Here is a 20,594-nt window from a genome sequence, read left to right on the forward strand (position 1 = left end):
TCTGTTGCAGTTATATTCTGAAGATGAGTAACCAGAAAGGTCTGTTTAACAGACGTCACCCTCTTTAGACCCTGGTGTCACTCCTCAAGAATATGTTTGTTTATGCCAGCTGGAAATAGACGAACCTATTTGTTCCAGGAAATCAATCATTCCCATTCCATTAAATAAAAATACTTATCTTCACTTAGCATAGTGACTCAGCTAAACTGCATGTAATTTCAGTTGCCAGATACAAGGGATGGGAGAAGCCAGTGTTAGTAGCAACAAGGAAGTGCTACCATTATGGAAAAAATTAATTTTCAACAGTTTTTATTCTGGTAGAAAGACACATTGGATGTGTCTTCATGTCTAAGACAGCTACTTGACAGGTGAACACTCCCTAGAAATACAACAATGAAATTTTTTTAGTATACATCCCTGGCTCTGCCTCTTTCTCTGGATTTAAAGGTAGGAAAAAATGATTCTTTGCAGGTTAGTGTGCTCTAGGCCAGTTACTTGTAGAATATCAACTATTTAGTGCTCTTGATTATTTACTACTGAATTACACTCCAGTTTTTCTCTAGTTGACGCAAGGTGTTTAGTTGATAGAAGTGAGTAAATATTTTGTAAGGATCAGAAGGAACCATTCCATTTAGAAGAGTTGGGCCCTGAGGACAGGTTGTGGAGAAGCTGTTGATACTTGGTGTGATATGGATATTGTTATCTGTTGTTAATAGAAATTCACCCACTATAATCTGATTTCAGTGGTTTATGCTAGAACACTAAATGTGCTTTTGTTTCCTTTCAGATGTGTTGTTCACCCACTTCATTCATCTTTATCCAGTGAAGAGCAGCAGGCTGTGTTTGTAAAACCTCCTGTAGGTGTAACTAAGATTATAATTTCTACCAACATTGCTGAGACATCCATCACCATCGATGATGTTGTCTATGTCATTGATTCTGGGAAAATGAAAGAAAAGAGGTATTCTCTTTTGGCAATATAAGAGAGGGGCTAAAGATGGCCTCATTTGGAGTGACACAGCTGCTAATGGCTACTGCTGTTAAACTACATAGATTACTGTTCGAAAAAATACTGTATGAAAACTGTCTGTGGACATATTAGAGAGCCTTATAGCCGGACCATAATATTAAAGTCAAATGGTAGGGGAAAGTTTAAGGTTTTATCTTGGAAGTAATTAATTGTTTTTCTTCTCTTTTTATCCTATGCTTTACATGTATTTAAATGAAAAAGACTTGATATGGAAGGTGGTGGATGGGTTAATTAGTTTGATTGTGGTAATCATTTCACAGTGTGCACATCTATCAAAACTTCACATTGTGCACCTTAAATATGTACCATTTTGTTTGCCAAAAATAACTAAAAATGAAAATGAATTAAAAAAAGAAAAGAGTGAATCAAGAAACTGTATGTAGTGGCATTTGATACCATTTAAATCAGCACTGTGTGCTCCCACCAGGGACTCAGCACAGGACACACAGGACACTGTGACCTTCTGCAGAAGTCAGGTGGTTCATCTATTCTGTCCATGCTAACTAGAGTCTCGGCCATGTTTTGTGAAATAACTTTTTTTTTTTTTTAACATTTTCTTTATAGATATGATGCCAGCAAAGGCATGGAAAGTCTAGAGGATACTTTTGTCTCTCAAGCTAATGCTCTGCAGAGGAAAGGTCGAGCGGGCCGTGTTGCATCTGGGGTCTGCTTCCACTTGTTCACTAGCCATCACTTCAGTCACCAGCTTTTAAAGCAGCAGCTACCAGAAATACAAAGAGTGCCATTGGAACAGCTATGTCTGAGGTACATCTTGATCTTTGTGTTCTGCTTCCAAAGGCCTAGATATTTCTCACCCTAAGTCCCTAATTTTTCTTTTTCTTAGTAGACTTGTTTTGCTAAGAGTGGACATGGATGAACTCATTCATTTGCAAAGAAAGAGTGCTTCAGTGTTGCCTTTACAATTCCTTTTAACTTTCTGCACATAAAGATCTCTTACATTGCAGAGGGTGGCCCCGAAATAGAGCTTAAGAGTATATTTGTAAGTCAGAAAAATAATCTAACTTATCTAAAGAAATTTCTGCTAGGGTACCACCAATATAAAATCATCACAGGGAAAAATCTACAGCCTCATTAACAGTTGGAGCAAAGTGAACAAAAAACAACTTGAAAACACCATTATCTACCTGACGAACAAACAAGAATAAATAGCATTAAATAGAATTTAATGAATGAATGATCAAACTCAGTGTTATTGAAGTTGGGGAACCTATGGTTCAACCTTGGTGAAAATTTGCTTGATATTATGCAGGAACTCTAAAATTATCCATGCCCTTTGACCCACATCACTTTGAGGGAGTATGCCCATAAAATAATCCAAAGGAAAAAAAGTTACTTGTACAAAGATTTATAGCTCTTTTTTTATCTAGCAATTTTATTTTGAGAGCCTGCCATTTGCCAAGGGTTGGGCTAAGCACTAGGGATATTGTAGGATTGAAGACACAGTCCCTGCTTTCAAATGTTCATGGTCAAGTCTTAAGAACTTGAGCAAGCAGGGGCAGCTGGATGGCTCAATTAGTTAGAGCACGAGCTCTGAACAACAGAGTTGCTGGTTCGATTCCCACATGGGCCAGTGAACTGTGCCCTCCACAACTAGATTGAAGACAACCAGCTGCTGCTGAGCTTCCGGAGGGGCCACCAGATGGCTCAGTTGGTTAGGGCGCGAGCTCCTAACAAGGTTGCTCGTTCAGATGGTGGGCTGCGCCCCCTGCAACTAAAGATTGAAAATGGCAACTGGACTTGGAGCTGATCTGTGCCCTCCACAACTAGATTTGAAGGGACAATGACTTGGAGCTGATGGGTCCTGGAGAAGCACACTGTTCCCAATATTCCCAAATTAAAAAAAAAAAAGAAGAACCATCTTTAAAAAAGAGAGAAAAAAAAGGAAATTGGGCAAGCAGATGCTTTGAACTAAGGTAGGAACAGTGCAAATGAAGAGAAGTGAAGGGATTTGAGAGAGCTCTGTAAGTTGATTGACCCATTTGGGAGGATGAGAGAAGGGGAAAATGCAATACCTTATTTGCCCGAAAATAAGACCTAACCAGAAAATAAGCCCTAGCATGATTTTTCAGTATGCTCGTTAGTATACGCCTTAACCCAAAAATAAGCCCCAGGTAAGATCGTCAGCCAGACAGACACATTTAGTACGTCCATTGCAACACACAATGGATGTATTGAATTACAAAATAATATTAATATATAAATAAATATAAATAATATTATTGACATTAATACTAAAATACATGGTAATATAAATTATAATTAAGTATTTGTAAATACCCAAGCGGGCGCCTTTTGATGAGAGGTAAATGCCTATGTAAACAGATGAACTCGAGACTTATTGCCGAATGACCAATCGGAGTACAGACACAACGCATAAATAATGTGCGCACTTGGTAACGAATGGACGTGCTTGTGTCTCATATGAATCTTCATTATTCAATACGTCGTGTATTGTAACGAATGTACTTAATGTACTCGTGTGAAATAAAGAAACGTTTCCTGAATTTTGGTGCCTGCAATTTTTCGTCACTTTTGTGTGGACCATTATTAACTCATCATTTTTGTTGCCACTCCTGTCTTGTAAGGCTTCAATTAACACTTGATTTAATGGTAGATTTAAAGGGAATAATATTTTGACCCCCAGACAAGATGAGTGCAAAAAGAAAGAGCTATTCCGTCGAGTACAAGAAAGGAATTGTGGAGGATTCCTGGGGCAAGAATCTTATGGCTTTCTACAAAGAGAAGAAGTTGGATCTCTGTATGATCCAAAAATGGCAAGCAGAGTACAATAACCTCAGTCGACAGGTGGAAGAGGGAAATGCTAAGAAGCGCAAATGTGGATCAGGTCGGCAACAATTATTTCCTGAGCCAGAAGACATCATCTGTGAATGGATTGCTGACAGGAGAGCAAAGGCTTTGGTTTGTATGCAGGGCTGATACTCAAGCATTTGCCCTTGCAATGGCACCACAGTTAGAAATATCCCCAGAAGAATTCAAAGCATCACAACACTTGTGAGATGGCTTCCTTCAGCGATATGAACTGTCTCTAAGATCAACAACACTGTTCAAGCTAGAAGATACTGAAGTTGTTAAACGTGCAGTTGCATTCAAGTCCTTTGCTGATGGCATCGACTTTTCTAAATACCAGCTCTCCAACATGATTGGATGAAACTGCAGTGTTTATGGGCCAAGGATCTCAAACAACAATTGATCAGAGTGGTGCCTCGTCAATCTACATTCCCTCCACTGGTTACGATAGTGCACGTGTTACCTGTATTTTGGCAATTTGGCAAGATGTGGGAAAGAGAGTAAATGGGTTATTTGAGTTTTATTTCATGATTTGAACCCATTATTTTGGAAAGAAGCATTTAGAAAGTTTTTAGAGAGAATTTTATTCTGAATCTCAGTAAGGTTCAGATCTGAAAGTGTTTCTGCAATTTATTGCTGAAGGACTAGAAGACATAAGAGATATTTTAAAAATTTATTTAAACTAGCATTGACTGGTTTATAAAAGCTTATATCTGGAAAATTAAAAATTATTTTCATTCAAGAAAGAAGCTTACTCCAATGGTGTCATCCCACCCCAAATAAAACTCACAAATTATTATTTTGTTTTCTTTTTTCAGAATTAAAATTTTAGAGATGTTTAGCACTCATGATCTTCAGTCAGTGTTCTCTCGGCTCATTGAACCGCCACACCCTGATTCTCTCCGAGCCTCAAAAATACGATTACGAGACTTGGGAGCTTTAACTCTAGATGAAAAACTGACTCCCTTGGGGTATCACTTGGCCTCTCTGCCCGTAGATGTGAGAATCGGCAAACTGATGTTGTTTGGGTCTATCTTCCGCTGTTTGGATCCTGCTCTCACCATTGCTGCCAGTTTGGCGTTTAAATCTCCTTTTGTAAGTAAACAACTTTTATCTAAACTGGAGTCCATAGGTCTCTAAGGGGACCATGGGGGCTTCAGAGGTAGCGAACCCCCTAAAAATATTCTTGTATGTGATTTTGAGGGCACAATACCTATAACTTTTATATGAACCTCAAAGAAATTCATGCCCCAAATAAAAAGTTTAAGAACTAAAGATCGAATTTATTAAAATAATCTAAATGTGCTTTTTATTATATCTGCTATACTTGCTCATTATAGAAAAATCAGAAAATGCAACCAAGCAAAAGGTGCCCCTGCATGATTTTAAAAGTCAGTAAATACATCGGACCACTTTTTTAAACACCTTTATTGAAATATAATTGACTCAATTCAACAGTTTTGGTACTGTGCAATCATCACCGTAGTCAGTTTTAGAATATTTTTTATCACCTCATAAAGAAACTTCTGAGATATTATTCCCTTATTCCCCTCCAGTCCCCCATCCACTCCAGCTCCAGGCAACCACCAGTCTACTTTCTGTCTTCACAGATTTGCCTCTTCTGAACATTTCATATTAATGAAATAATATAATATATGGTTTTTTGTGACTGGCTTCTTCACTTAGCATAATGCTTTTAAGGTTCATCTATGTTATAGCATGTATCAGTGCTTCATTCTTTTATGGCCCAATAACATTCCTTTGTATGGAAATAATACATTTTGTTTATGTATTCAGCACTTGATGGACATTTGGGATTGTTTTCACCTTCGGCTATAAAGATGCGTGTATAACTTTTTATGTGGATATATGTTTTCAATTGTCATGAGTATATACCTAGGACTGAAATTACTAGCTGAAATGGTAACTCTGTATTTAATTCTTTGAGGAACTTCCAGACTCTTCCAAAGTACCTGTATATTATATTCTACCAGCCGTTTATCAGGGTTGCAATTTCTCTACATCCTCACCAACACTTACTATCTGACTTTTTTATTATAACCATCTTAGGGGGTGTGAATTTGTGGTTTTGACTTGTATTTCCCTCATTGCTAATAATATTAAACATCTTTTAATTTGCTTATTAGCCATATGCATACCTTCTTTCAAGAAGTGTCTACTTAGATCCTTTGCCCATTTTTTAATTATTTGTCTTTTTGTTATTGAGTTGTAACAGTTCATTATATATTCTGGATACAAATTCCTTATCAGGTAAATGCTTTGCAAATACTTTCTCCCATTTCTATAGGTTGCCTTTTTCACTTTCTTGATATGTCCTTTGAAACACAAAAGTTTTTAATTTTGATAAGTTCAGTTTGTCTCATTTTTTGTTGCCATAGTTAAGAATCCATTCCCAAATCCAAAGTCATGAAGATTTATCCCTATGTTTTTTCCTGAGAGTTTGATCTCTTACAGTATGGTCTTTGGTCCATTTTGAGTTAATTTTTGTATATGGTATAAGGTAAGAATCCAACTTCATTCTTTGGCATGTGACTATCGAGTGTCCCAGCACCATTTGTTGAAAAGACTGTTCTTTCCCCATTGAATGGTCTTGGCATGCTTGTCAAAAATCACTTGGACTTGATTCTATTCCATTGAGTACCATACTGTTTTGATTACTCTGGTTTTGTACTGTTTGAAATCAGGAAGTGTGAGTCCTCCAACTGTGTCCTTTTTTTATTTTGTTGAAGATTTTTACATCATATTCATAAGATACTGCTCTGTAGTTTTCTGTTTTTTTCTTGTACTGTTTTTGGCTTTGGTATCAGAGTAATACTGGTCACATTGAATGATTTAGAAGTGTTCCTTTTTCTGTTTTTTTGAAGAATTTGTAAGGAATTAGTATTCTTTAAATGTTTGGTAGAATTCAGTGGTGAAGCAACCTAGGCTTTTCTGGTTAAGTTTTTGATTACTAATTCATTGTCTTTACTTATTACAGGTCTATTCAGCTTGTCTATTTCTTTTTGAATCAGTTTATCAGTTTTGATAGTTTGTAGTTTTCTAGGAATTTGTCCATTTCATCTAAGTTATCTAATTTATTAATGCACAATTGTTTATAGTGTTCCTTTATAGTCCTTTTTATTTCTGAGAAGTTGGTAGTAATAATGTCCCCTTTTTCATTTCTGATTCTAGTCATCTGAGCCTTCTCTCTTTTTTTCTTGGTTAGTTTAGCTGAAGGTTTGTCAATTTTGCTGACCTTTCCAGAGAACTAGCTTTTGGTTTAATTGATTTCCCATCTTGTTTTTCTATTCCCTTATTCATTTCTGCTCCTTTTTATTTCCTTCCTCTGTTTGCTGTAGGTTTAGTTTGCTCTTCTTTTCCATTGTCTTAAGTTCGAAGGTAAGGATATTGATTTGAGATCTTCTTTTTTAATATATTAATAGATGCTTACAGCTATAAATCTTTCTGTGAAGACTGCGTTAGCTGCATTCCATGAGTTTTAGTATGTTGTATATTCATTTTCATTCATCTCAAGTATTTCCTGATTTCCCTTTTTGGTTTTGCTGTGATCCATTGGTTATTTAGGCATATATTGTTTAATTTCCACATGCTTGTGGGTTTCCCAATTTTTTCTCCATTATTGATTTCTAATTTCATTCTGTTGTGGTCAGAGAACATACTTTATATTATTTCAGGTCTTTAAAATTTATTAAGATTTGTTTTATGGGCAAGCATGTCGTCTATCCCGGAGAGTATTTTATGTGGACTTGCGGAAAATAGATATTCTGCTGTTGTTGGGTCGAGTGTCACTCTGCCTTTATTTTCACATAGTGGTGAGTATTTTGTGAGGAGGACCTCTGTCTCAATCATCTAAATAAACCTCTTACTGACTCTTTTATTTTATTGGAATACAGAAATATTAGAAGTATTGGATGTTCATTAGAAATATTGATGTCATCCTGAGCTTAAACTAAACACACTTGGCCTTTACTGGGTTTTGTAAACATAATATTAATCTCCCAAATGTAATCCTTTTCCCACTGGCCTTCTTAAAAAGGAAGGTGTTAGCTATAAATGTGTTTAAATATACAAAAGTTAGAGAGAAGCACCACAGTGGGCTTACAGTGATTCTCAGTGGTGTTATGGCTGGAGTCTTGTTTTATTTAGCTTGCTCTGAGGAGCTGCTGCAGCTCGTGCTGGTGTCATTAATACATAGTGACACCAGCTTTGGTATTGGGTCTATCTTCCGCTGTTTGGAGCCTGCTCTCACCATTGCTGCCAGTTTGGCGTTTAAGTCTCCTTTTGTAAGTAAACAACTTTCATCTAAACTGGAGTCCATAGGTCTCTAAGGGGAGGAAGCACTGAAAATTAAGTTCTCAGCTAATTTTACAAATCTGTAGGGAAAAGGAGGACCTGTAAGCATTATTAAAACAATAAGAAAGCATTTGTTATGGGTGTAGAAGTAGGAGACACTCAGGTATAAAAGGTAAGAGTCCAAAATAAAGATACAACAGAGTTAGAATTTTAGACTTTAGAGCTAGCTTTTAGAATGAGTGGCCCTTTGATGACATCTTGCCACTGGGAACTAAAAGACCCAGCAGAGCTTATTTTGGGTGGGCAGACAGACTCACAAGGACATAAAAGTGTTAGCTTGCCAGTGACCACCTAATTGCCTTTCGTCAGCCCCCCCGCTCAGTACTCTGTGCCACACAGCACTTCCAAAGCCCCTGGCTTCAGCAACAGGAAAGTGCCCTTTGAAATTTCAGGTAACACATGTCCTTCAAATCTGTTGTTCCTCGTTTAGGTGTCTCCCTGGGATAAAAAAGAGGAAGCTAACCAGAAAAAACTAGAATTTGCATTTGCAAACAGTGATTATCTGGCCCTTCTACGAGCATACAAAGTAAGTATATAACCTAATAGCTGAGGTTTATTTCCAGAGTTGGCACTACAGATAGAGTAAGTCCATTTTGATTTTCTCCGAAATTTAGGGATGGCAGCTAAGTACAAAAGAAGGTATGCGTGCAAGTTATAATTACTGCAGACAAAACTTCTTGTCAGGAAGAGTTCTTCAGGTGAGTCGTTTCGGTGGCAATTTGCTTTCATTCATTTTCTATAGTAGTAACACACCAGGGGTTGCAACTTTTATCTTGTTTGCCATGCCTTGACGTTGAAAATGTTATTTCTGGCATATGCTCAGTTTTATTAGCTGTATGAAACAGACTTCTGAACATCAGGCCTCTGTGTGAAACCCTTCAGCTGGCGTGTTTTTTCTCTTTTCAGTGAACTTGTGTTTACTTATGTAAGGATTGAGGATTGAGGCGCTCTGAAGATTACTGCTGACTGGACATCAGTTTGTTCAGTAATCATACGAGGCGTTCATAACCTGGATCCATAAACCCCTGAAAACATACGCAAAATCATGTGCTTATACATACGTGCCTTATTCTGGAGAAAAGAACCATAACTTGCAGCAGATTCTTAAAGCGGCTGTGACCATCTCTAAACCCCTTACTCTCTCCCCAAAACCAGAGAACGAATACTGAACCAAACCTTTTCAGTTGTTTTTCTTATGTCCATCAGAGGTTACTATGTCAGTAATGAGTACAGAAGAAAAAGGTTCGTTACCTTCTGTGTAGTAATAGAAAGGCTCTGTCCTCTGCTGTGACAGTGTTTTAGGCCCTCTTCCAAAATGGTATGAGAAGCCAGAATGCTGCACATCTTTGCAACGCATCTTTTTACTGAAAGATTTTGAGGCTGGGGAGGGCAAAAGACTTCCCTTTCATATTAAAAGCGTCCTGCAGTAGAACACAAAATGAACGTTCTTAGTACTTACCAGGACCTGACATTTATTTAATTACCTCTGGATCCCAGAAGCTCCATCAGAGCAGAGTCCTTATCTGTTTTATTCAACGCTGTATCCCCAGTGCCTAGAACAGTGCTTGACAGACAGCTGATGCTCCATAAAGATTCACTGAATAAATGCATGCATTTGGTATTTAGATGAAGTAAGAGATCTCAGAACCATCCCAGTATTTGCCTTCATTTTCATCTACCTTTAGGTGAACTTCAGTGAGACATTTTGAGAAGACAAAGGCTCTAACTTGATTCTAAGTACATCAAAAGCAATAATTTTCAACCTTGGCTGCACCTGAGGAAGCTTAAAAAAGAAAAAGTGAAAATGCCCAGGTTCCACCCCATGCCATCTACAGCTGGATCTTAGGGGTGGGGCCTCGGCATCTGTTTATTGTCGTTGTTGGGTTTACCAAGTGATTCTAATATGCAGCCAGGGATGAGAACCACTAGTCTAAAGGGTATTTTACCTGTAAGGTGTAATAATAAATACTTCCTCAAGTCATTAAGATTTTTAAAGTATAAAATGGTATTCCTTTCAAGTTACTTTTCTTACTAAATTTATTTATTCTTTTTCTTCAGGATATATGTAGATTTTTGCAGTGCTCTTTGAGGTCTATCAGAGTTCCTTCTTTTCATTAAACTCCAGCTTAGACTGTAGTATTGTTTTTATGAAGTTATCAATTAAAAACTTACATTTATTTAAGGTATGTTTAACTCCCAGTTACATTTCACCATGTTACCCGTATGTACTTGAGACATTCCGAGAAAATACTTAAATTGTCATCAAGAGACAGAGTAGTGTTGCTTAACTTTCAGTTTCTTCGGTTGTCATTATCTCCTTCTCTGTTGTCTGATATACAGCTTATATTTGAACAAAAGCCAGAAGAGAAAGAGGTTTGGGCTTTTCTTTCTCACACTTGTGCTCAGCTACAAAAAGAGGTGTCTAAATCTAAACCACTTAATAATGTCCCTATTCCTAGGAAAATATGTGAGCCAGAGAGACCCCAAGGTAAGAAAAAGAGGGAAAGGTCTGAGGTGGTTGTTGTGCATTCACTGAGAGAGAACACTAACCACTCTAGGCTCTGGTAAGGAACTGAGAGGACCTGAACAGAAACACAAGTAGGAAAAACTAGAGTGTCACAGTACCTTGAGTGTCACAGTACCTGGAACCCCCTTGAGGGGTTCCAAACAAAGATAACTACATTTTTTTTGTCCTAAGAATTTCCAGGAAAATCAGACCTACCCAAAATCCAATGAACATGTTTTTAAACATCTAATCTAGAATTAACATTTTGATGATCTTTGAGTTTTCCAAAATTTGTGAATTCCTGTGTGACTTTTTCACTCTGTCTGCCGGTTTGCATAAGTGAAAACTGCCTTCTGAAATGACCAGACAAGATAATCTTCACACCTGTTTGATGAATCCATATGAGCCTCATTACTGTCCACTGATGTGATGTGTTTCTTTTTAGTCGTTCATCCTTGTAAGACCCTACACTTACCTTTCATATATTGATGTCCCTGTGCTTAAAGATTTTCTTCCACTTCTTTCAGGAAATGGCCAGCCTCAAACGCCAATTCACTGAACTGTTATCAGATATAGGCTTTGTAAAGGAGGGACTCCGAGCCAGGGAAATTGAGAAAAGGGCCCTAGGAGGAGATGGTATCTTGGATGCCACAGGAGAAGAGGTAAGGAATGCGTGGTTAGTTCTTATTCCTCTTTAATTAGCGCATGAATACTATATGAGCTCAGGAACACTTGTAGGCATTCTTCACTTAAGCCCTGTGAGCTGTGGGTCTGTGGCATTCTTGATTTTCTTCTTTCCACAAATAAGTATCAGTTAACACTCACACAAACGGAAGGCTTTTTCTATTAATTGTTGCTACTGTTTTTGTTTTTTAAACCTCACCCTGGTTCTTGATACGTCCATAAGAGGCTAGAATAGACTTTCCAATAATGTCTTCTTAAATCAGACCAGCCTTTTCCCAATCAAGGATCGTTTTTTGCGTAACTGTAGGAAGAACACTTTTTTAAGAGGAACCTGACACCACTGTTCTAAGTGCAGTTAGTACTTTACAGAGGTTGTGAACATCTCAGGAACCAGAATCTTTCTCTCCGCTGAGCCTTTGGAACCCTGGCTTTGTAACTGTTTTGCAGCGATCTAGAAGGAATTATTGTGGACTTCTTGGAGTGGTTCCCATGTGAATGTGGTCCAGTAGATTTATTTTTTACTTAGAAAGAAATAATTTTTCTAGCAAAAGGATAAAAGTTAGATGCTTTTATTTTGTTTTGTTTTATTTTAAGGTAGAAATCAAATGAAATATAATGGTAAATTCCAGGGCACAAACAAAAATGGCCATGTACTTATAAAATTAATGCTGTATTTCTCTCATAGGCAAACACAAATGCTGAGAACCCCAAGCTGATATCAGCCATGCTGTGTGCTGCTTTGTACCCAAATGTAGTGCAGGTAACAGAACATGTTTCCTGGGACCTCCCACTTCTTGTTTGATTTGTAGCAAGGGATATAAGTTATACACATTAATCATCTTAAAGACACACACACACACACACACACACACACACACACACACACACACACAGCCTTTTAAACTTAGATATATTTCCAGTCCTTCAGTTTCCCCAAATCTGTTTAGATACATCATTCAAGATTTATTGTATAAAATGAGTTGCCTCTTTAATCCTTCTGACATATTATGATGTTCCAGAAATTAAAATGGACATATATGTCACTCTGTCAGCCAACCTGTGCAATCTGTGCATAACTAATCTATGTTAGATAGAAACTTGATTCTACCTTATGCCCTCTACTCTGGACTAAAATTAGATCAGAACAAATAAGTCAGTGCTTTGCCATGGGTCTCCCTGTCGCACCCCCGTTCTGGGAACTCCCTTCTTGGGTTTTGACCTGAGTTATGATTATCCAGTCCATGTCACACTTAGGAAGAATTTGAATTTGTCAGAGTACTGAATCTTTTCTCATTTACCTTTTTGTTAAATGTTCAGTTGCCGTCTGTTGATTAATTTATGGCTCATTTTCTGCTTAGTACTTGCATGCTTTTCAAACCATTTGAAATTTACTTTAAAAAATCATTTGGAGCAAAACTATGGAAACAATTAAAAAATCAGCATTTGAAGGGGATGAATAGGCAGAACAGAGTAGATTTTTTAGGGCATTGAAAATACTCTATGATAACGTAGTGATGAATACATGTCATTACACATTCGTCCGAACCCATAGAATGGACAACACCAAGAACGAACCTAAGGTAAACTATGAATTTTTGGTGATTACGCCGTGACAGAATCGTTTAAAAGTTATAATACTGTCATAAGCCTTCCAAAATGAACACTCTCACTCTTGGTAGGAGTATAAATTAATACATGCCTTCTAGATAGCAGTTTCATTTCTAAGGATTTAGTATTAGGAAATAATTACATATATGCATAAAGATACAGCTAGGAGAATATTTATAATTATAAAGTGCTAGAGTGAACCATCTAAAATTCCAATAACAGGGAATTTACTGGTTAAATTATTATAGATCATTACAATGAGATAGTATATCACCATTAAGAACTATGTTTTAGGAAAATATTTAGCAACACAGAAAAGTTCTCAGTATAGTAAGATAAAAATGTATATTACAGAAAGTGATCCTATATTAGTTTCAATACGTATGTGTATTTTTCTTTATATTATGTATTTACAATGGTTTTCTCTCTTTATAAAAACATAAATCTAGCAGAGAGAACTAAAATGATATTTATCAAATACTAATGCTAGTTATTTCTTAATCATGGTATTATAGATCTTTATTTTCTTCTTTTTTTCCTAATGTTATTTCTACAGTAAATATGTATTGTTTTTGCAAAATATATAAAATTCATGTGTGTACACTCGCGCACATGGGCTTTTCAAATGAAATAATGTTTATTCATAGAATTTTTTCTTACTGTTTTAAAAGAAATTCATTTGGAAATGTAGGCTTGATGATAGCAGATTCCTGGTCCAGTGTTGCCAGCTGGATCTCAGCGCCTTATAATCAGTGCAGACCTGAAACAGCAACACGGTTTCTCCCCATGTGGCTGGTGTGTGGTGTAGTCACCAGAGCTGCTGAAACTAAGGGATAGAGGGAAGAAACACTAAAGGCATTCCAACAAGACTGGTTTTGTGCCAACGGATACACCCTGCAATGGAAAGATACATATTATATATCGATTTTTACAAATACCTATTGTTTAGGTGAAAAGCCCAGAAGGGAAATTTCAGAAGACTAGTACCGGAGCTGTCAGAATGCAACCAAAATCAGATGAGCTGAAGTTTGTCACCAAGAACGATGGATATGTGCACATTCACCCTTCATCGGTGAACTATCAGGTCAGAATGATGGAGTGTACTTATATTTACATGTCACAGGTCCCGGGGTGAGAAGCACAGCCCCTTAAATTCAGCCAAACCTTGTTCTACCACTTGCTGTCCGCAGCCCACCACTGACCTAGGACAGGTTGAGTAAGCATAGACAGACAGGAAATTGGACTATTTCTAGAAAAGACTTTCCATTTCAATAAAGTTCTATTGGTTACAAAACAATGTTCAGGCCTGCTTTCAGATGTAAAACTGTTTCTTTGCATCACTGAATCAATGCCTTAAAAGGCAACGACCCATGCTTGCTGATCCCACTTCCTCAGCTCTCATTCCTCCTCAGGCTCTGGCTATGAGGCTGCTGCCCCTCCACTCCACTAACCTCACCCAAAGTCCCAAGTAGCCTCCTACTTGTGAAAGCCAGTCGGCACCCTGGTCCTCACCACACTTGACTCATGTGGTATTTGACATTGCGGACTTGTCTTCCTCTTAAAACTATCTTTGATGTTTTTGCTTCTAAAATATCAATTTCTTCTATGTCTCTGATCATCCCCCTCTGTCTTCTTCATTAACTTCTCTCTTTGTGCTGAAACAGTAATTCTGTCCCTAGGCCTTACTTTCTCACCGTAGTGTACGTACTCTTCCTGAACCACTGGAGTCCGTTGTGGTTCTAACTGCCACCTACATGCTGACACTGACTCCCAAACCTCTCTCCAGTCCTGGGGTTTTCTCTGAGCTGGATGCCTTGCTGTCACCTCACTCAAAAGCTGAAAAGTCAAACTCATTATCTCCCAATTCACTCTTGTCTTTCTGTGTTCCCTGTCTTGGGAATGGCACCATTCAAATCACAACCCTGGAGTCACAGAGACCCTGCTTCTTTTCTCCTTCCTCCAACTGGTCACCAGGTCCCAACAATTCTACCTTTTTGGCAGATTTGTCTACTCCTGTCCCCACTGCCATTTCCTCAGTTCAAACCCCAAACATCTATCTCTTGCCTGAAGTACTATTCTGGTGCTTTCTCTCTCCAACCTTTTACGCTACTACCAGAATTCTTTGCAAAACATGCATTTGGTCATGTCATTTCCGTGCTTAAAACTCTTCATATCTGGAGTCTGCTGCAAACTCTCATATGACCCTTAGCATCAGGCCCCTTCTTACTCCATGCTCCCCTCCCCCACCAGCTCCCCTCCTCTGTCATTCTGTGGGCTCTAGCAATACCAGACTACCAACAGTGTCCCCAAATGCCATGACATAGGACACTATTCTCTGTGCCTGGAATGACATTCTCATTCCCTAGCAGGTTGCTACCTACCCTTCAGACTTCCATTAAATATCACTTCCCCATTGTCCGTCTCCCCCTATGTTGCTCTTTACTTCTGTTCCACCATCATATAGTGTGCATTTGTCTACTATTGCACTTATCACATTATTTTATGGTTTATAATATGTCTCCTTCATGGAATTGTGAAATTCCGGAACAGGAACTGAATCTTACTCATTTTACATTCTTGATGTCTAGCGTACTATCTAGCTGAAAGCAGATGCTCAGTGACGCTTTCAGGAGAAATGAAGGAGAAAAAGAGGAAAGAATGGAGGAAGAGAGTTTAAAGTGTTCGGGCTCATCAGCCCCTGGAACTACTGAGTGAAATGTCAGCAAAGAATGCAAGGGGTCCGCTTAAGCTCAGAAGAGCTTGAGGACCAGGGGTCATCTGCCCTCTCAGCTGTATGTGTACTTAGGAACCAGAGGCCTGCGTTTGCTCCAGTCCTCCTCCTGAGTTTACTGGGACACTCATGCAATGAATCCAGGTCATTCATGCATCCATTCAATGTCTGCGAGCACCTCCTCTGTTGTAGGCTGTGGAGGACAGCGGATGAGCTAGATAGAGAAGGTCTCTGCCTTCGGAGCACACGATCTAGTGAGGCAGACAGGCAAGAAGTAAGTAAACAAACAATCTCAGGTTGGTGACAATTGCTGTGAAGAAAAATAAAACAGAGTAAGAGAGATGGAGGGTGACGAGAGGGGTTGTTTTACATAGAATGGTCAGGAAAGAACTCTGAGGAGAAAACAACTGCGCAAATCTTAAATGCAGTGGTGGGCAAAACAAGCAGATATCTAAAGAGAGAACATTCTAGCAGAGGAAATAAGTGCAATGACAGGAGCACACTTGGTGTGTTCCAAAAGATGCAAGAAGGTAGCCAGTGCAAATAGAGGGGGATGATGAGGGGTGAGAGTGGCAGATGAGTTGGGACGAGCAGGCAGGGGTCAGGTCGTGTAGGACCTTGTAAGCCATGGTAAGGAGTTGAGATTTTATCCTTGCGAAATCATTGGAAGATTTTGAGCCCTAGCTGGGTTTGTGTTTTTAAAAGATCTCTGTGGCTGCTGTTTGGAAAAGAGACTGTAAAGATGCAAAAAGAGAAGCAGGGCAAGTCCTTGGGAAGCTACTGCAGTGGCCTGTATGAGATGGTGATGGTTTGTACAAGATGGTAGCTGTAGAAGTGGTGAGAATGTGTCAGTTCATTAGTATTTTGAAAACAGAGCTAACAGGACTTAGGATGATATAGATGGAGTGAGGGAAAAGGAGCAATCAAGGATGACTCCTAATTTGGGGCTTGAGTGAATGAGTGTCCTTTACTGAGATGGTGAACACTGCAAGGAGGGGGAAATCCAGAATTCCTTTAGAACAGGAGAAGTTGGAGGTGCTCATTAGATGCCCAGGTGGAGACATCAAGTAGGCAGTTGCATGTACAAGTCTGGCGCTCGGGAAAGGTACAGGCTGGAGTTGATTTTGTAAGTCATTGGACAGGTGGTATTGAAATCCATGGGACTGGAGGAGGTCCCTTTCCGTTGTCGGTGAAATCACTGTCATCATCTGAGGTTTTATGTTCCAGGTGAGACACTTTGACAGCCCCTACCTGGTGTACCACGAGAAGATCAAAACTAGTCGGGTGTTCATCCGAGACTGCAGCGTGGTGTCTGTGTACCCGCTGGTCTTGTTTGGAGGAGGCCAAGTGAATGTGCAGCTTCAAAGGGGAGAATTTGTTGTCTCCTTGGATGATGGTTGGATCCGTTTTGCAGCCGCTTCCCATCAGGTAAGGATTAACAGGTCTGCCCTATGAGGCTCAGGCCCTGAGGGTCTTTGACAATATGAAGTATAGGGCATTCCTTCAGGGAACAAGGACCACAGAGAGCTGATCATGAGTGAATGATGGAAGTGAAGGCATTAAGATGTACAAATTGGTAGTTACAAAATAGTCATAGGGATGTAAAGTACAGAATAGGGAATAGTCAATAATATGGTAATAACTATGTATGGTGCCAGGTGGGTATTAGACTTATCAGGGGATCACTTCATAAATTATATAAATGTCTAACCATTACGCTGTACACCTGAACCTAATACAAAATAATACTGAATATCAGCTACAATTGAGAAATTAAAAAAAAAAATTTTTAAAGAGCGAATGATCCACAGTGGGACACTGAGAAAGACAGGCTGAAGTGAGGCCGGCATGGAGCCAAAGACTCCCAGGCAGCGTACTGGGAAGGGGCTGGTGTGAAAGATTCAGGATAGAAGCAGTGAGTGAGGTGTTGGACCTTCCTAATTGTTATATAAATAACACTTGTTTACCACAGAAAAATCAAACAATAGAGATGAGCAAAAATAAAATCACCCTGATTCTTCCATTTCATTAAAAAAATGATAATGGATCTGAACCTTTTTATTCTCAGGTCTCAATTATTCACTATATGGAATGTATATAGAAAACATTTAAGGGGGAGTATATGTTTAAGAAATAAAAGTTTAATACTTAACATCTGTTAGAAATCTTATGGTACAAGAAGCAGAAACACCAACTCAAACATTAAAGGTAATTTATTGGTGTATTTAACTGTAAAGTCTAAAGCAGTATAGTCTAATAGAAATATGTGAGCCATCCATGTAATTGTGATTTTTCTAGTAGCCACATTTAAAAAAGTAAAAACAAGCAGGCAAAAATTAATCTGAATATATTTTATTTACCCTAATATATGTAAGAGGTTTTCATTTCAACACATAATCAATATAAAAATTTGTTGAGATATTTTACATTCTTTTTTCATACTAAGTCTTCAAAATTTGGTGTATTTGACATCCCAATTTGGACCATTTCATGAGGTCATCAGGTTAGCAACAGGTGACTAGTGACCACCATATTGGACAGTATAGGTCAAGAAGGCCAGGCAAGGTGGATTTAAGTCAGCAGCTCAACATGACAAAAGCCTCACTGACCTTGGAGTAACTGCAGTAGCTCCAGGCCTCCCATCTATCCTGAAGGGGAGACAGAAACTTTCTTTTCCAAAAGCTCCATCAAACCCACTCTCTTAAACCAAGTTTGTGGGCAAAGGAATGTCAGGCCTGGATTACCTGCGCCATTCATCGTGGCAAGGCTCAGACCCTGAGCCTGTTTGATTTCAATCAGTGTCCACACTGCTGAACAGTGGTGGCGGGGCAACAGATGGGGGGATGGCATCGACAGTGACACTGCAACATCCGCATGCGCCAAATGCCGTAAAAACGTGGAGCTTGTTTTTCCCACGAAAACATAAAATGTATCCCAAGCTAAAGAGATTTTTTAGTTTGGTTAATATCCACCATTTTTAATTTTCCATTTTCCTGCTTCTGCTTTTAGAGCAAATTGTGAAAGTTGACCAGGCTTTAATATGGAGACCACTACGTAAGAGCCATTCTCCCCGATTTAATCATTTCTTTAAATGAGATGTGATACAAGAGCCTTTATATAATGGATCCCATTTAGTATGTTACAGAGCTGACACTGATGAATGTTCCTATAGTTGCATTAAGAAATTTTAGAAGCACTTTTAGAATGAAAATGTGTTTAGTTGCCCACCCCCTACTGGAGTTAAAATTAATACCAGCAATCTAGAATAATGATAATCATAGTTGGGGCATGTCCTTTAATAACCCTTCTTCCCCTGTTGGTCCAACCACTGCTTACATTGCAACTTTCATTGTAGGTGGCAGAATTAGTAAAGGAACTTCGCTGCGAACTTGACCAGCTCCTCCAGGACAAGATAAAAAACCCGAGCATAGATCTGTGTACCTGTCCTCGAGGGTCCCGGATCATCAGCATGATTGTCAAGCTTGTCACCACGCAATAAATACCAGTCTTAGGAGAGTGCTTGCTCCTCACCTGCTTCCTGTTCACCTGGGAAATAACAGCAGCACTTCTACCTCGAACCAGAGCTCCGTGCTGGGGCTGGCCCCAGTGAAGGGGCCCAGGGCACGCACTGCTGAGTCAGCTGGGCACCACATACCCTTCGGGAAAGTTTCCAGACTAAGTGTTTCCAACAAAGCAGTAGGCACTCCTGGCACAATTTGGAATGTCGATGTGAGACAGTCTAAAAATCAGCTTGCCTGTCTGTTCCCTGTGACTGTCCTGGAATGAATGAAATTCACCTTAGAACACAGAAGGGAATGTTTAATACAATTCTGTTTTAATCTATATTATTTTTCTCCTGCTTTTTACTGGGGTGAGATAGGGGCATGAGGAGAAATACTGATTGTTTTTTCTGTCATACAGGCTCAACTGAGAGAAGTCAGAACAGAGAAGGAAAAAAAAAATCATGTGAGCAAGAAAAATTAAAATTTTATTTCAGGCTTTTGGCTACAGAGTAAACTTGATTTGTGAGGGATTTTTATTTTTTACTCATTCAAGGTAAGCCTAAAAAAAACTTAATGAGCTCTTATTTGTTATTAAAATGCAAACTGGTCTTATCCATAACACTCGTATTCTTGAAAGCAGAACAATCTGGGTGTTTTTATTCTCCCTTAGGTTTTCCATGTAGAAATCTTTCTCTTACCCAGATCTAATGGCCACATTTCACATTACCCTAAGGGGAATTTTAATGGTATTCTCAGAGCAGAGTTGGCATGGTTGGGATAGAAAAGGTTGCCATGCTAGTATAAGATTTATAGCTGTAAAAATACCTTCCATGAGGCTGTTTCTTTTCAGTCACCACTTAGGTTAATGGGGCACTAGCATTTTGAAAAAAAAGTAAATACATTTACCTTTTTTCTGGACATTTATCAGTGTGGCCAGGAAGAATCCCAGAGAGCTGAGTGGAAAAAGTATTCTTGTGTTTGTCTAGGCATCAGGTAGAGTCACTACAAGTTTCATACTTAAAGATAGAATTCAGATTAATCAAGAAAAACCACCCCAGTGAAGGTGTTCACTTTTTAAGGTAATATTTTAGTTTAGTTTCCAGGAAACCTAGACTGCCCAACATGGTCATCTTCAGGTGTATTAAGCTTCAGTGCACTTGAAGAGCTTAGACTCTAAGCATAATTTTTAAAAGCTATTAATTAACAGAAAATTCCTGTCATCCCTTCAAATAAACATACATATGCATAGCACGTACAGTATCCACATCCTGACTTGCTGTTGAAACAAAGATCACTTTACAGAAGTGATTAGGCTGGGACGTTAGGAGA

General features: G+C 38.7%; 1 protein-coding gene across 2 annotated transcripts in view; it reads left to right on the top strand.

Annotated features, from left to right (window-relative positions):
• DHX57 (DExH-box helicase 57) overlaps positions 1-20,594 on the top strand; it is a 56,896-nt gene that overhangs the window by 33,369 nt on the left and 2,933 nt on the right. Inside the window, exons 15-24 of one of the 2 annotated variants that reach the window (XR_004424805.1) lie at positions 788-961; positions 1,595-1,795; positions 4,678-4,954; positions 8,664-8,759; positions 8,848-8,931; positions 11,267-11,401; positions 12,109-12,183; positions 13,981-14,115; positions 16,990-17,190; positions 19,118-19,818. Coding sequence is in view for 1 of the 2 variants with exons in the window: in XM_033124508.1 (XP_032980399.1) it covers positions 788-961; positions 1,595-1,795; positions 4,678-4,954; positions 8,664-8,759; positions 8,848-8,931; positions 11,267-11,401; positions 12,109-12,183; positions 13,981-14,115; positions 16,990-17,190; positions 19,118-19,261 (1,522 nt within the window). In the remaining variant the exon portion in view is untranslated. Of the gene's footprint in view, positions 1-787; positions 962-1,594; positions 1,796-4,677; positions 4,955-8,663; positions 8,760-8,847; positions 8,932-11,266; positions 11,402-12,108; positions 12,184-13,980; positions 14,116-16,989; positions 17,191-19,117; positions 19,821-20,594 lie in introns of those variants that run through there. The other variant, XM_033124508.1, reaches the window with a different exon arrangement.

Source organism: Rhinolophus ferrumequinum, chromosome 13 (assembly GCF_004115265.2).
Source record: "Rhinolophus ferrumequinum isolate MPI-CBG mRhiFer1 chromosome 13, mRhiFer1_v1.p, whole genome shotgun sequence".
Taxonomy (NCBI): Eukaryota; Metazoa; Chordata; class Mammalia; order Chiroptera; family Rhinolophidae; genus Rhinolophus; species Rhinolophus ferrumequinum.